This window comes from Petaurus breviceps, unplaced genomic scaffold (assembly GCF_028583685.1).
Source record: "Petaurus breviceps papuanus isolate PSGF00001 unplaced genomic scaffold, PetGlider_PUasm1.0 90842, whole genome shotgun sequence".
Classification (NCBI taxonomy): domain Eukaryota; kingdom Metazoa; phylum Chordata; class Mammalia; order Diprotodontia; family Petauridae; genus Petaurus; species Petaurus breviceps.
This window is the reverse complement of record NW_027187358.1, coordinates 19,997,672-20,011,172: the sequence shown is the minus strand read 5'-3', so window position 1 is coordinate 20,011,172 and position 13,501 is coordinate 19,997,672. Positions and strand designations below refer to the sequence as shown.

At 36.6% G+C, this 13,501-nt stretch overlaps 1 protein-coding gene and 1 pseudogene across 1 annotated transcript in view; both read right to left on the bottom strand.

The window, feature by feature from the left end:
• Window positions 1-6,742: 6,742 nt before the first annotated feature.
• The window catches only part of ACYP2 (acylphosphatase 2), a 227,762-nt gene continuing 221,003 nt past the window's right edge, over window positions 6,743-13,501 (bottom strand). The window contains exon 4 of the mRNA XM_069071708.1: window positions 6,743-7,210. Within this exon, the coding sequence (XP_068927809.1) occupies window positions 7,096-7,210 (115 nt within the window). The 3' untranslated portion in view covers window positions 6,743-7,095. The remainder of the gene's footprint in view (window positions 7,211-13,501) is intronic.
• Window positions 8,203-10,821, bottom strand: LOC138148867 (E3 SUMO-protein ligase KIAA1586-like; annotated as a pseudogene).

The following is a 13,501-nucleotide window of genomic DNA, read 5'->3' as shown; positions in this document are numbered from 1 at the left end:
ACCTGGGTTCAGTTATTTCACATTTTATTAGATGAGCAATCTTTCTAGATCTCAGTTTTCTCATCTGTAAAATGAAAATATTAATAATAGCTAGCACTTATGTAGTGATTTAAAGTTTGCAAAGTGTTTTACAAATATTATTTAATTTGATCTTTACAACAACCCTGGGAGATAGGTCTATTCCCATCTTAGAATTGAGGAAACTGAGGCAGACAAAGTTTAAGTAACTTGCCCCAGGTTACACAGCTAGTCATTATCTAAGGCTGGATTTGAACTCAGTGTCTTCCCAACTTCAGGTCCAGCACTCTATTCATTGCCTCACATAAACTGCTTCTAACAATAATATTAGCACCAGCCAGGGGTGGAGCCAAGATGATGGAGTAGAAGAGGGAAATTCTGTGACCTCCCCCAAACTACCTCAAATACCCATATAATATGACTCTAAACAAATTGTAGAGCTACAGAACCCACAAAGTGACAAAAAGAAATAAATCTCCTGCTGAAGGCAGCCTGGCAGGACAACAGAAAGGGTTCATCACAGAGTGCTGAGAGCTGAGTGGAGTCCCACCAGAGCAGACTTCAGAAGAGTGAATCACCAGCAGCTGTGGTGGTTTCCAGACTTTTCAAACCATAAACTACAAAAAGAAAGTAAAAGGTCAGTAAGGAACTCTGCTGGAAAGGAAGGGAAGGGTCTGGCCCCTGCCCCCCAGGGTGAGAGGTGGCAGAGGCATGGTGGCTGCAGGGTCTGCTGTGTGGCTGCCTCAGGAGCTCCTAGCCTACAGATTGTAGGGGGACCAAGCAATCATTCAGAGGGTAATTGCTCTTACTTTGACCTGAATGGATCTGAGTGACTTTCTTGGGCGGTGGTCCTGTAGTGAGAAACACCATTTTGCCAGTGCAGTGTTTGTAGAGAGGGCCCTCCTCAGATTTCTCACAACATTTGTGAAACCCCAGCAATTTGGGACAAAGCTCTCCTCTCTGGAAGCAGAGTTCTATCATGGCAAACAGCTCAAAAGTCAAGTAATTGACTGGCAATATGAGGAAGCAGAGGAAGCACAAACAGACCATAGGATCCTTTTTGGGGGGGAACAAAAAGGATCAAAGTGTGGAATGGGAGGAAGACAACAAAGTCAGAACTCCTGCATCAAAAGCTTCCTAGAAAAATATGAATTGGTTCCAGGCCATGGAGGAGCACAAGAAAGATTTTTTCTTTCTTTTTTTTTTTTTTTTGCTTTTTGGAGGGCAATTGGGGTTGTGACTTGCCCAAGGTCACATGGCTAGTTTTTGTGTTAAGTGTCTGAGGCCAGATTTGAACTCAGGTCCTCCTGACTCCAGGGCCGGTGCTCTATTCATTGTGCCATCTAGCCGCCCCTCAAGAAGGATTTTGAAAGTCAAGTAAGAGAAGTGGAGGAAAAATTGGGAAGAGAAATGAGAATGATGCAAAAAAATCATGGAAAGAGTCAACAACCTGACTGAAAAAAAAATAACATTTTAAAAAACAGACAAACTCAAATGGCAAAAGAGGACCAAAAAGCCAATGAGGAGAAGAGTGCCTTAAAAAGTCGAATTTGCCAGATGGAAAAGGAATTTCAAAAACTCACTGAAGAGAATAATTCCTTCAAAATTAGATTGGAGTGGGGGCGGCCAGGTAGCACAGTGAGTAAGAGCACTGGCCCCAGTGTCGGGATGACCTGGGGATTGAATCTGGGCTCAGACACTTAGCACCCACCCAGAAGCACCTGGCCATGTAACTTTGAGCAAGTTACTTAACCCCACTTGCTTAGGGGCGGCCAGGTGGCTCAGTGAGTAAGAGCACTGGCCCCAGTGTCGGGATGACCTCGGGATCAAATCCAGGCTCAGATACTTAGCACCACACCCAGAAATAACTGGCTGTGTAACCTTGAGCAAGTTACTTAACCCCAATTGCTTTAAAAAAAATAGATTGGAGCAAATGGAAGCTAATTACTTTATGAGAAATCAAGATACTATAAAATAGATCCAAACAAATGAAAAAATAGAAGGCAATGTGAAATATCTCATTGGAAAAACCACTGACCTGGAAAATAGATACAGGAGAGGCCATTTAAAAATTATTGGGCTACCTGAAAGCCATGATCAAGAAAAGAACCTAGAAATCATCCTTCAAGAAATTCTCCAGGAAAGTTGCCCTGACATTTTAGAACAAGAGAGAAAAATAGAAATTGAAAGAATTCACTGATCACCTCTTAAAAAAGATCCCAAAAAGAAAACTCCTAGAAATATCATAGCCAAATTCCCAGGTCAAGAAGAAAATATCACAAGCAGTCAGGAAGAAACAATTTGAATATTGTGGAAACACAATCAGGATAACACAAGACCTAGCAGCTTCTACATTAAGGGTTCAAAGGGCTTGGAATATGATATTCTGGAGGTCAAAGGAGCAATGATTAAAAACCAAGAATCACCTACCCAGCAAAACTGAGTATAATGTTTCAGGGGAAAATATGGTCATTCAATGAAATAGAGGACTTTAGAGCATTCTTGATGAAAAAACCAGGGTTGAAGAGAAAATCTGACTTCCAAATACAAGTAGCAAGAGAAGCATGAGAAGGCAAACAGGGAAAAGAAATCATAAGGAACTTATTCAAATTGAACTATTTACATTCCTACATAGTAAAATGATAATTGTAACTCATGAGACTTTTCTCAGTAGAAGGATAGTTGAAGGGAATATATATGTATATATATATATATATATGTTTATATAGGAGGGTATATGTGTGTATAAATACATATGAGATGTATATATGTGTACATGTATACATAGAGGGCACAGGATCTGTTGAATAGGAATAGATGATATATAAAAAATAAAATTAAGAGGTGAGAGAGGAATATAATGAGAGGAGAGAGGGAGAAACAGAATAGGATAAATTACCTCATATAAAAGAAGCAAGAGATGGGCAGCCAGGTAGCATAGCGAGTAAGAGCACCGGCCCCAGAGTCGGAATGACCTGGGATCGAATCCAGGCTCAGACACTTAGCACCCACCCAGAAACACCTGGCAGTGTAACCTTGAGCAAGTTATTTAACCCCAATTGCTTAGGGGCAGCCAGGTGGCTCGGTGAGTAAGAGCACCGGCCCCAGAGTCGGAACGACCTGGGATCAAATCTGGGCTCTGATACTTAGCACCACACCCAGAAATAATTGGCTGTGTAACCTTGAGCAAGTTACTTAACCTCAATTGCTTTAAAATAAAATAAAAGAGGCAAGAGAAAACTGTTACAGTGGAGGGGAAGAACAGGAAGGCAAAAGGGAATGGGTTAACCTTACTCTCATTGAATTTGGCTTAAAGAAGGAATAACATACACACTAAATTGGGTATCTTACCCTATAGGAAAGTAGGGGGGAAGGGGATAAGAGGGAGGAATGACAGAAGGGAGGGCAGATTGAGGGGGAGGGTAGCTAGAAGCACATAGTTTTGAAAAGGGACAGGGTCAAAGTAGAAAATAGAATAAGTGGGGGGTGGAATAGGATGGAGGGAAATATACTCATGAAAGGAGTATCATCTTTAATTATGGAACTATTGTCTGGAAAGTTGATGGAATCTCAGATCAACTCACCTTTTTCCAACTGCCCAGGCTTGAGATTTTTAGTTACCTTAATTATGGCATGCCCTATTCTGATATGATGGCATGGCGTGACATGGAAGTGCCCAGCACAGCACCATCTTTGGTGCTGGTTGGAAGTTGATAAAGCTTTGAGTAAAAGCCTAGTGATGGAGCACGTTTGTTGATCTAGGCATGATCACACTAAGTTTGGAGAGGCACCTCACCAGACTGTCTGCAAGGCACTGAACTTTTTGGCTACAACAACTCTGAAAGACCATTTCCTAAGTTACAGAGGGGCTCTGATTTGTGATGGCAGAAGGAGTTTCCAAATTAAGGAAATCAAAGATTCTTGAAACACTAAAATACTGTTGTGTGCTGCAAAAGATTTTTTGGCACAACAGAAGGAATACAAATGAGTATTTGCTAGAAGAACTGCAATATTTTGAATTTCTTGTTATTCTGAATTGACATCCTTCATTTTCAGTATATGATTCTTTGTTTTCCTGGTGCTTAGGAAAAAAATAAGTAATTATACTACTGAAAAGTATAGGAGGACTTCATCCTAAAATACTTCACTGTTGCTTTTTCATGACACTACTATCTTTCTTGGTTCACCTCCTATCTTTATGATCACTCTTCAGTCTCCTTTGCAGCTCATCATTCATACAGAACCTCTTGACTATGAGAGTTCCCTAAAGTTCTACCCTAGGTCCTCTTATCTTTTCCCTCTACATTCTTTTCTTGATAACTCATCAGCTCCTATCTGTTTAACTATCATCTCTGTGAGGATGACTACCAGATCCATTCATATATCTAGCCCTAGTCTCATCCCTGAGCCTCAGTCTGAAATCACCAATTTCCTATTGGACATTTTAAACTGGAAGTCCCAAAGATATCATAAACTCAACATGTCCAAAACCAAACTCACTATCTTTCCCCTAAACTTTTGCTTTTTTTCAAACTTCCCAATTTCTGTTGAAGACTCCACAATCTTTCCCATGTCCCAGGCTTATAACCCTAGCCTTATCCTGGATTCCTTATTCTTCCCCACCTCAGATATCCATACCTGTGCCAAATCTTGCCATTTCAACCTTCACAACATCTCTAATATATGATTCATTTTCTCCCACAGCTATCACCATTATTTGTGCTCTCATCACACCTTGCCTAGATTATTGTCATAGCCCCTTGACTGACCTCCCAAATTCAAGTCCTTGCCACTTCAGTGCACCCTCGCAGTTCCAATGTAATTTTTACAGCACCCACAATCACAATAAAGACCTTGATATAAGTATCACATGATGTTTGATCACAAAATATACCAAACTCTCCAGATAGAGGACAGAACTGAAGCATTTATTTAGATGCCAGAAAAACAAATCCCAAAACCAGTGAGCCAATTCCAAGGTATTCAGAAGCCATAATAACACTGAGAGCTACAGCATCCTTCAGCCTTCCCACAAACCAATACAAGATCAATATCTACTCAGGAGCCTATCTGACTCCTTGCCTGAGTATCCTCTCTCCCCCACCATCTTGCTAGCTCGGACTACCAGTTTCCTGTGGGCTCTGCTTCCCTTCAGCAAACTCTTCCCACCATAGGCACCATGTGACTACATTCAGCCTATGAGGGGGCAGAATTTGTCTTCCCAGCAGGGAAGCTTTCCTATGGGCTCTGCTCCACCTTCAGCAAATTCCCTCCATCACAGGCTCCATGTGATTACATTCAGCCTATTAGGGGCATATTTTACTTTCAAAGCAGGGGAGGTCTTCAAACTCCCCCCAGGTCTATTAAGGGGCAGGAAAGATCTTTAAATTCCCATTCCCATTACAACCCTATACACGGCTTCTGCCAAAGTGATTTTCCTTAAATACAATCTGACCAAGTGATGCTGTACTCAATCAATTCCAATGGCTTCCTGTTGCCTCCACGATCTATAAACTCCTCTGTTTAGCTTTTAAAGCCCTATGCAACCTAGCCCCAATATATCTTTCTACCCTCACTGAACATTATTCTTCTTTTTAGACTCTGCAGTCCACCCAAACTGACCTCTCTGTTCACATGTGACACTCCATTTTCTTTCTTCATGCTTCACATACTACATGCCACATTTCACCACATGGCACGCCTGGAATGTACCCTCTCCTTACCTCATAGAGTCTCTATCTTCCTTTAAGATGCTGTTCAAGCACCATTTTGTGCATGAAGCCCATACTGATTCCATGATCACAAAAGTGCCTTCTCTCCCAAACTTTCTTATATTTAATTACATTGTGTGTATTTTAATTTAGTCACTCTATAGTGATGCTGTCTGAACTTTACATTAGAATACAAGCTTCTTATAAGTAGGGACTGTGTACTTTGACTTGCATCCCCAGTGCCTGGAACAGAATAGGTACTTAATAAATACTTGTTGAATGATTATAATTTAAAGTCAAATGGCCCCAAAGGAATGTATTATCTATAGCAGAGGTATGAAACAAGGGCTGCATACATGTGACTCATACTGCTCCTGGATGAGGTTGAACCAAAATAAAAAAAAAAATTGGGAAATATTTAACAAAATAAATAAAAATGCAATAAAACATAGATAATATTAAAATATGATTTTCTAAGTCAATATATAGCCTGCAGGGATCTTCATGTATGGTTTAGTGGCCCCTAATTTCAAATTTTATACCACTGACCTACAGGGAATTCTGCCGTTTATGTTGAACCATGCCAACTTTGTTTTCAAGTTAATATAATCAGGGGATATCATAGACTCTATTAGGAGAGTCTAATAAATTACACTTATTTAGTCTTTTCACTTCATGCAGATCCAGTGACAGTTCTTTTCCTAGTACAATGGAAATTTTGCCAGAAAAACATGGTCTGGCATTTGTGAGTTGGACTAATGCCTCCTAGGAATTTTATGAAGAGCTCTTTATTTCACAAACAATATCAAATAGCTATAAACTAGGTGGCTTTAATCAGTATTCATATTTAACTAGATTTTGTTATGGATGTTGAACAAAACTAGAAATAAGTATATATTGAGTTTCACATAAACTTACTCGAAAACTTTAGATTTTCTACTAAGATATTGCTAACTTTCAAAGAATTATTATAGGAGACTTTAGAATTTAAAAGGATAAACAGCATACACAAGTTTCATTTTTAAATAGTTAACTTTATTATGTGATGAATAGTGAAACAATATTCATATTTCTATGTTCATTCAAGTCCAAGGCCTTGTGGGCTAAAGTTAAACTAGATACTATACATTACTGATATTTTCCCATTTTACAATTCTACTTTCATTCTTTTAAAAATATTCAAGTTAAATTATTTTAGCGCCAGGCATTTTTAGTAACATTATGGTTTTACATTTTTTAAGAACAAATTTCTATTGTTTAAATGGAAATACAAAGCACTATTATTCCCTTTTATGGATTTAATAGAGTATGGAACCTATTATGGCACATAAGCATTGAAATTTTATTCTAAGAACTTCTTTCTTCACTAGTATTTAATGCTAAAATTAGTGTACTCAAGTTCAGAGATGGTCTTCTCATTGGAAAAGTCAGCCCGATCAATACGAGAACTGGGACTCCCAACTTTGCTTAGCCAGGTCTTCCTGTGGATTAAAAGAAAAAGAAAAGTATTTTTAGCGTGTAAAGTCCATTTAAGTGGGATGAAATGACATTACAATAAATATTGGTCGGATTTTAAACAAAAGATTTTCATAAGGAACCCTTTAAAATATTTATATTTCACATTTCATATTATCATTCTAATGATATAATAGGGTAAATATGTATTATATCATTAAATCTGTACAAAATAAAGATAATGAAAACCTGAGTATGGCCAGTTGTTGATTATTACATATTGATTACTCATTTGAGAACTTCCCATGGCAGTCTGTTAATACCAAGTTTTCTTTTTAGCAGTATTAATGTACTTAGAATCTCAGAATCTGAGTTGGAAGAGACCTCAAAAGTGATCCAGTCCAATCTATATCTGAAAACAATCCTCTTTTCAATATACCCAGGTTGTCATCTAGCCTTTTTTGGGAAGACATTTGTCTATTTTACTTTGGGACAGCTCTAATTGTTGAGAAGTTTTTCTGTACCTCAAGCAACTTCCACTCATTACTCGTAGATATACCTTTGGGGGCCATGCAAAATAAATCTAATCCTCCCCCCCAACAATACTTGAAAATACCCATCATGTATAAACATCTATGGTTCCTTTAACTCATTCCCATATGGCATGATATCAAGGTCCTTCGCCATCCTTTCCACTTTTCTCTGGCCATTCTTCAGCTTATTAATATCATTTCTATAATGTGGAACTAAGAATGGGATACAATATCCTAGATGTCATCTCACCAGGGTTATCTCTCCTTTTCATTTAATGTAGGTATGTTAAAGAATTAAAATTAATTTAATGTTGGGCCAACCTATCAATTCTCAATTTTTTTTGGCCTCAGGACTCCCTTAGAAGCTTAAAAATTATTGAGGATCCATCAAAAAGTTTTTGTTTATATATGTTTCAACTGGCCCTATATACACTCATATAAGTATATTATAAATTTTGCAGATAGAAAGGATGTTAGCATACAATTTACAATAAAATATGCAATCCTTTTTTATTGTAAATTCCATGTAGCCAATTAATCCCACACAATGCTTTTGTTGATTTTTGACAAACTCTTGTATTTCTAGCCACCCTATGGTTGTAATTTAACCATGATTTAACAAATGAAGTTTCATTTTAATCCATTAACTCTTTTCTCAATGAATTTATTGCTATTAAATCTGCTCTATGATATATAATTGAACTATATCTCACTCTCATACAAATTATATTTATTAAATTGAAACCTCTTTCAGCTTCAGTATTCCTGACTACAATAGGGATAATTATCTTTTTAGTTTCTTGAATAGTTATAAGGATTGGAACATTGTTTGGTACTATATTATTATCTTTAAAATCTCCAAAATCATTCAAATTAATTTCATGTTTTAAAATTTCACTTTAATGATACCATTTTTTAAAACCAGTTATCTGTGGTGAAGTTAGTTCTTCTTAAGACCAAGTGGATGATTCTAATAAATAAAAAATAATTAATTGTTTCTGTCCAATAAAAGACCCAAGTTCATGTGTTTAATTATATTTTCTTGTAACATATTCCTAGGAAAAGCATTAAATTTATTATTTTTACTAAATGAAATGCCTTTAAACTTATTAGTCTTGATCAAATCTTCAACATGAGATTCTGCTTTCTAGTATGAACCTTTAAATTTTCCAAAAGCTCTTACATAATTATTGAAAATAGACAATAATGTATTGATTAATTTTTGTGCTTTCTGAATGTTAATTAATCTTGATTGCAATGAAGTAATGAAAATTCTTCAAGAATGTAAATCATTAAAACAAGTTCCTGCAAGAAATTAATGTTAATCTAAGCCAGAATAAGAACAAGAAAAATGCATATATGATGTAGGATTTGTGTGCCATACAGGAATAACAGTACATAAACTATATTCTGTTTGTGTTGGTCTCAGTACTTTACCAATTTTAATAATTACAATTTTCAAGTTCTTTAGCTACAGTTTCTAGCTTGATTTTTATTTGATTGGCGATAAGGAGAATATATTTTATCCAGAAATATTTTAAAGTGATTGACTTGTTTTATTCCAGATATTAATTGTCAAGTGATAATTTTAATCAATGATTTAAAGAATACCAAATGATGATTTTATCTTCATAGCTACTCCAGACTTTCTTACCAGCATTTTATTACCACCATCAGAACAAAAATGCCATTAAATCAGCTTTCAAATATTCATTATTAAAGACATAATCACTGAAAATAGACAACAATGCATTAAAAAGATATTTCCCTGTGACTGACACTGATTCTTTTTACTCTAAAAAATAGATTTTTTTTAAACTGCTATCTTTTGTTTTTAATATCATCTAGATTTCCCCCTGTATTGCTTCTCCCAGGGGAGTCATCCCTTATAATACAGAATTAAAATTTAAAAAAAATCCAGCAAAACCAATCAACACATAGAAGAAATGCAATGTTCCATACCCATAATTCCCACCTCTGAAATGGGATACGGGGAGGTATTTTCTCATATATCTTTGGCGGTAGGGCAAGCTTGCTCTTTATTTTTGCAACATTAATTTTCAATTGTTTTTGTGATTGTTTTTCTTTCTTCTTACATACTTGCAGGCATTGTGTATATTGTTTTCCTGGCTCTGTTTACTTCACTTTGCATCAGTTGATCAGTTTTTCCATGCTTCTCTTTATTTAACATATATAATTTTTTTTCTTTTTAATTAAAATTTGATTGATGTCTTCTGCTTTTAACATCAGCACAGTTATCCCCATAGTTATCCTTTCCCCATTCCTCCCAGAGAGTCACCCCATATAATAAAGAATATTTTTAAAGACAAAAAAGGAAAAAATATCTTTACAATTCATCAGTTCATTGAAAAAGTCAGAAAACATGTGCAATGTGTAACACCTGTGGACCTCCCACCCCTACAAAGGAATAAATTGGGGATATTTTCTCATATCTCTTCATTTGTGTCATGCTTGATCTTTATAATTTTGTTATATTCACTTTAAAATTTTTTGTGTATGGTCGTTCTTTACATTTGCCACCAATTCTTTTAAAGTAACAACATTACTGGTATAGGACTTGATTGAACTTCACACTAGCTATGTTTAACAACCATCTTAGAGAATTCCTCAAGATTTAACAATAGGCTCTCATGAGCCAGTATGAGCTGGCTCCAATTAACCATTAGTTATATCTACCAACATTTACTATATTAAAATTTTAATTATCTTAGTATTAATATGAAAACAGTTTTACCTCCTGGACCCCTGAGGGTCCCTGGAACTCACTTTGAGAACTACTAGGCTAATACAAAATACAGATAAATTTTGCTACTAAATCAGCACAAATGGTTATGTGATCTTTTTGATCTGGATGTTTCTTCTAGTGATGAAAATCACATCCTCTCTAGTCCAGCATAACCCAGAGGACACTTGACTATGTTTCCCCACGAGTCTGCTATGGGAGGCTCCATCCACCCAAAATCTTTACATTCTCCTGCCAGCACAAGGGTAACTGCATAGCAGTTGGTTGACCACTTGTCATCCTTTGTCCTCAGCACAGCTTTTCCAATCACATTATTTTGGTGATGACATCTTTTATTCATGATCTCCTAATTTATTTAATGGTTGCAAACTTCATTAACATCCATTACATCCCTCCCCACTGTTCACAGTATGCTAATAATTTTCAATTGTTTTGGAATTTATTGTATGGCTGTAAGTCGTACAATAATATTCGTAGGGTATTGTATAAAAATATGGTCCTTTGTTTTTCAGGAGTATGGTGAAGTCATTTAAAGAATTCTGTGGGGCAGCTAGGTGGTGCATTGGGTAGAGTGACAGCCTTGAAGCCAGGAGGATTTTAATTCAAATCCATCCTCAGACACTTACTAGCAGTGACCCTGGGCAACTCACTTATCTCTGTTCGCCTCAGTTTCCTCATCTGTAAAATGAACTGTAGAAGGAAATGGCAAACCACTTCAGTATCTTTGCCAAGGAAATCCCAAATGGGGTCACAAAGGGCTGGTCATGACTGAAGAACACAACAAAAAGAACTTTATAATTTTCTGAAGGCAATCCTGGAGATACCCCAGGACTCTGAACCTAACATCTTTAAGAATAATAGTGTTCCCCAACCCATCAGAATTACTTCCAGCCCAGTTCCAGCAGCCATCATGGTAGGGAGCACAAGGCAAACCACCACCACCATGATCACCATCTTCCCTCAGATCTTAAGTAAGACAGGTCAGGACCCTGAACCAAGTCTTGGAAATAACAATGCCTACAGCTATCATCTTGGGAACCTACTCCTGTGAAGATGCAGCCTGGCAAATGCTTGGGCAGGCACTACAGCCACATCAATTGAAGATCCAGAAGAGAAAGTTCTTGTCATGAAATGCTATGGTTTGCCATTAGAAATGCCTAAGATTTTATCAGTGGAAATGACATAAAAAAGGCATTACCATCTGCTGTGCCACTGTATGAAAAGGACCAAGGGACCTTTTTATGTGATTTGCAGCTGAAACCTCCTATATGTATTTTCTCCCTCATTAGAATGTGAGCTTCTTAAGAGCAGGAATTGTTTTACTTTTCTGTTTGTATCCCCACTGCTTGGCACAGTGCTTTGCATATAGTAAGTACTTTATAAATGTTTCCTTCATTCATTGATTCATTTGATCCGGTTCACTTTCTTCTTCCTATATAATTGTGGACCCAGATTTTCTATTTATATTGCTATCCTAGATACACTTGTCCATACTGATGGATATTCAACTAAATGTCAGAATCCAGGCAACAGATTCCCCCCACACACACACACCTCCCTGCTCTTTTTCACTGATTCAGTTCTTCCTTGTAGATAGCCAAAGTCTTTTGTGGGCTTACAAATCTCTTCCAGGAGAGTCTACAATGTTCTGGGCCAAGTGTATTGTTATTAAAGATGTGCTCCATTATAGGATATTACTTGTGAATTCCTGCCTATTTCCTACTAATACTCTCATTGAGGAAAATCTTATGGCATGTAGAAAAAAGTCTTATAAAGATTTTATAAAGATGTCATGTAGTCATATAGGTCAATAGTTGTTGATATTCTTCTCTTAGTCATCTTCTTTTTAGAATTAGTAAGGGTTGAGATTTTTCCAAACCTTTGGTATCTTACTCTCCCTTCAGGTACTTTGTTACTTGGCTTATTAACGTGCCCACAGGTGTGGCACCTCTAGTAAGCATCTTTTCTAAATACACCTGGCCCAATCTGTCTGCTTTTCCTTTCTTTGTTTTCTTCAGTACCACTTCTGCTACCTGTATGAGTACATTATGGACTGTGAAGTTAGCGTCAAATTTTAGTGGTTCTATTCTCCTTGAGTGTGAAAGTGGTTGGTATAAAAATCTTTGCAGACTTTTTCTATTTTTCTTCTCTGTTTTCATTTCCATTTTCAACTTTAAATGCCCTCAGTGTGACTTTGCTTCAATCTATCTCTTGCCCTTGCTTCCACTAACCTGTTTTTACCTTTCACTGCTTCTCTTCGCTCTTATAATCCTTCATTATAATTCTTCCCCCAAGTTTCTATTCTAACACAGCGTCTCTGGTAAATAGATCAGGTAATTGCTGAATAAGGTGCTTACATGGATGGCTCTTTTTATCTCTTAGTTTTGTTCATGAATTTGTAAATCCCAAGAAATAATGTTTCTTCTTGTTTTTTGGCATAACATAAAACTAGGGGTGTGCTGGAGTTTTTTTACCAAATTTTTAGTGTAAGCATTTACAACTCAGAAACTGACAAACACTAAATCAGGGTTTGATTTTTTGCTTTGTTGATAGTCCAAACTTAAGAAAGTGATGGAGAAAATATTAATAATGCAGATTAAACTTAAAAGTATGTCATGCATATTTTCCTCTCAGGGAACTGGTTGTTAAACATTTCCCAATTCTCTTGGATTAAATCTAGTCAGTCAGCTTCTTTCTTTTTGTCTCAAAGGAATATCTTTCAAGTGGTTCTTATATCTAACCACAATTTTCATCTTTTGATTTTATTTATATCAAGAATGTCAAGATAGATAGAATTCATTTCTTCCAATGGTGTGCACACTTGTTAGTCACTGGACAAAGATATCATCACATCTAAAACAACAGCTAAGTTAAAGGAGCCTCAGAGATAAGGATCTGAACTGATGCTGAATTGTTATCTACCCATCTGGTTCACAGTTCTTGGGTTCCTGACTGGGCTATTGATTACTCTTGCTCTAAATCTACTTCTTCTTTTTACAATATCTTCTTCTGCTCTTATT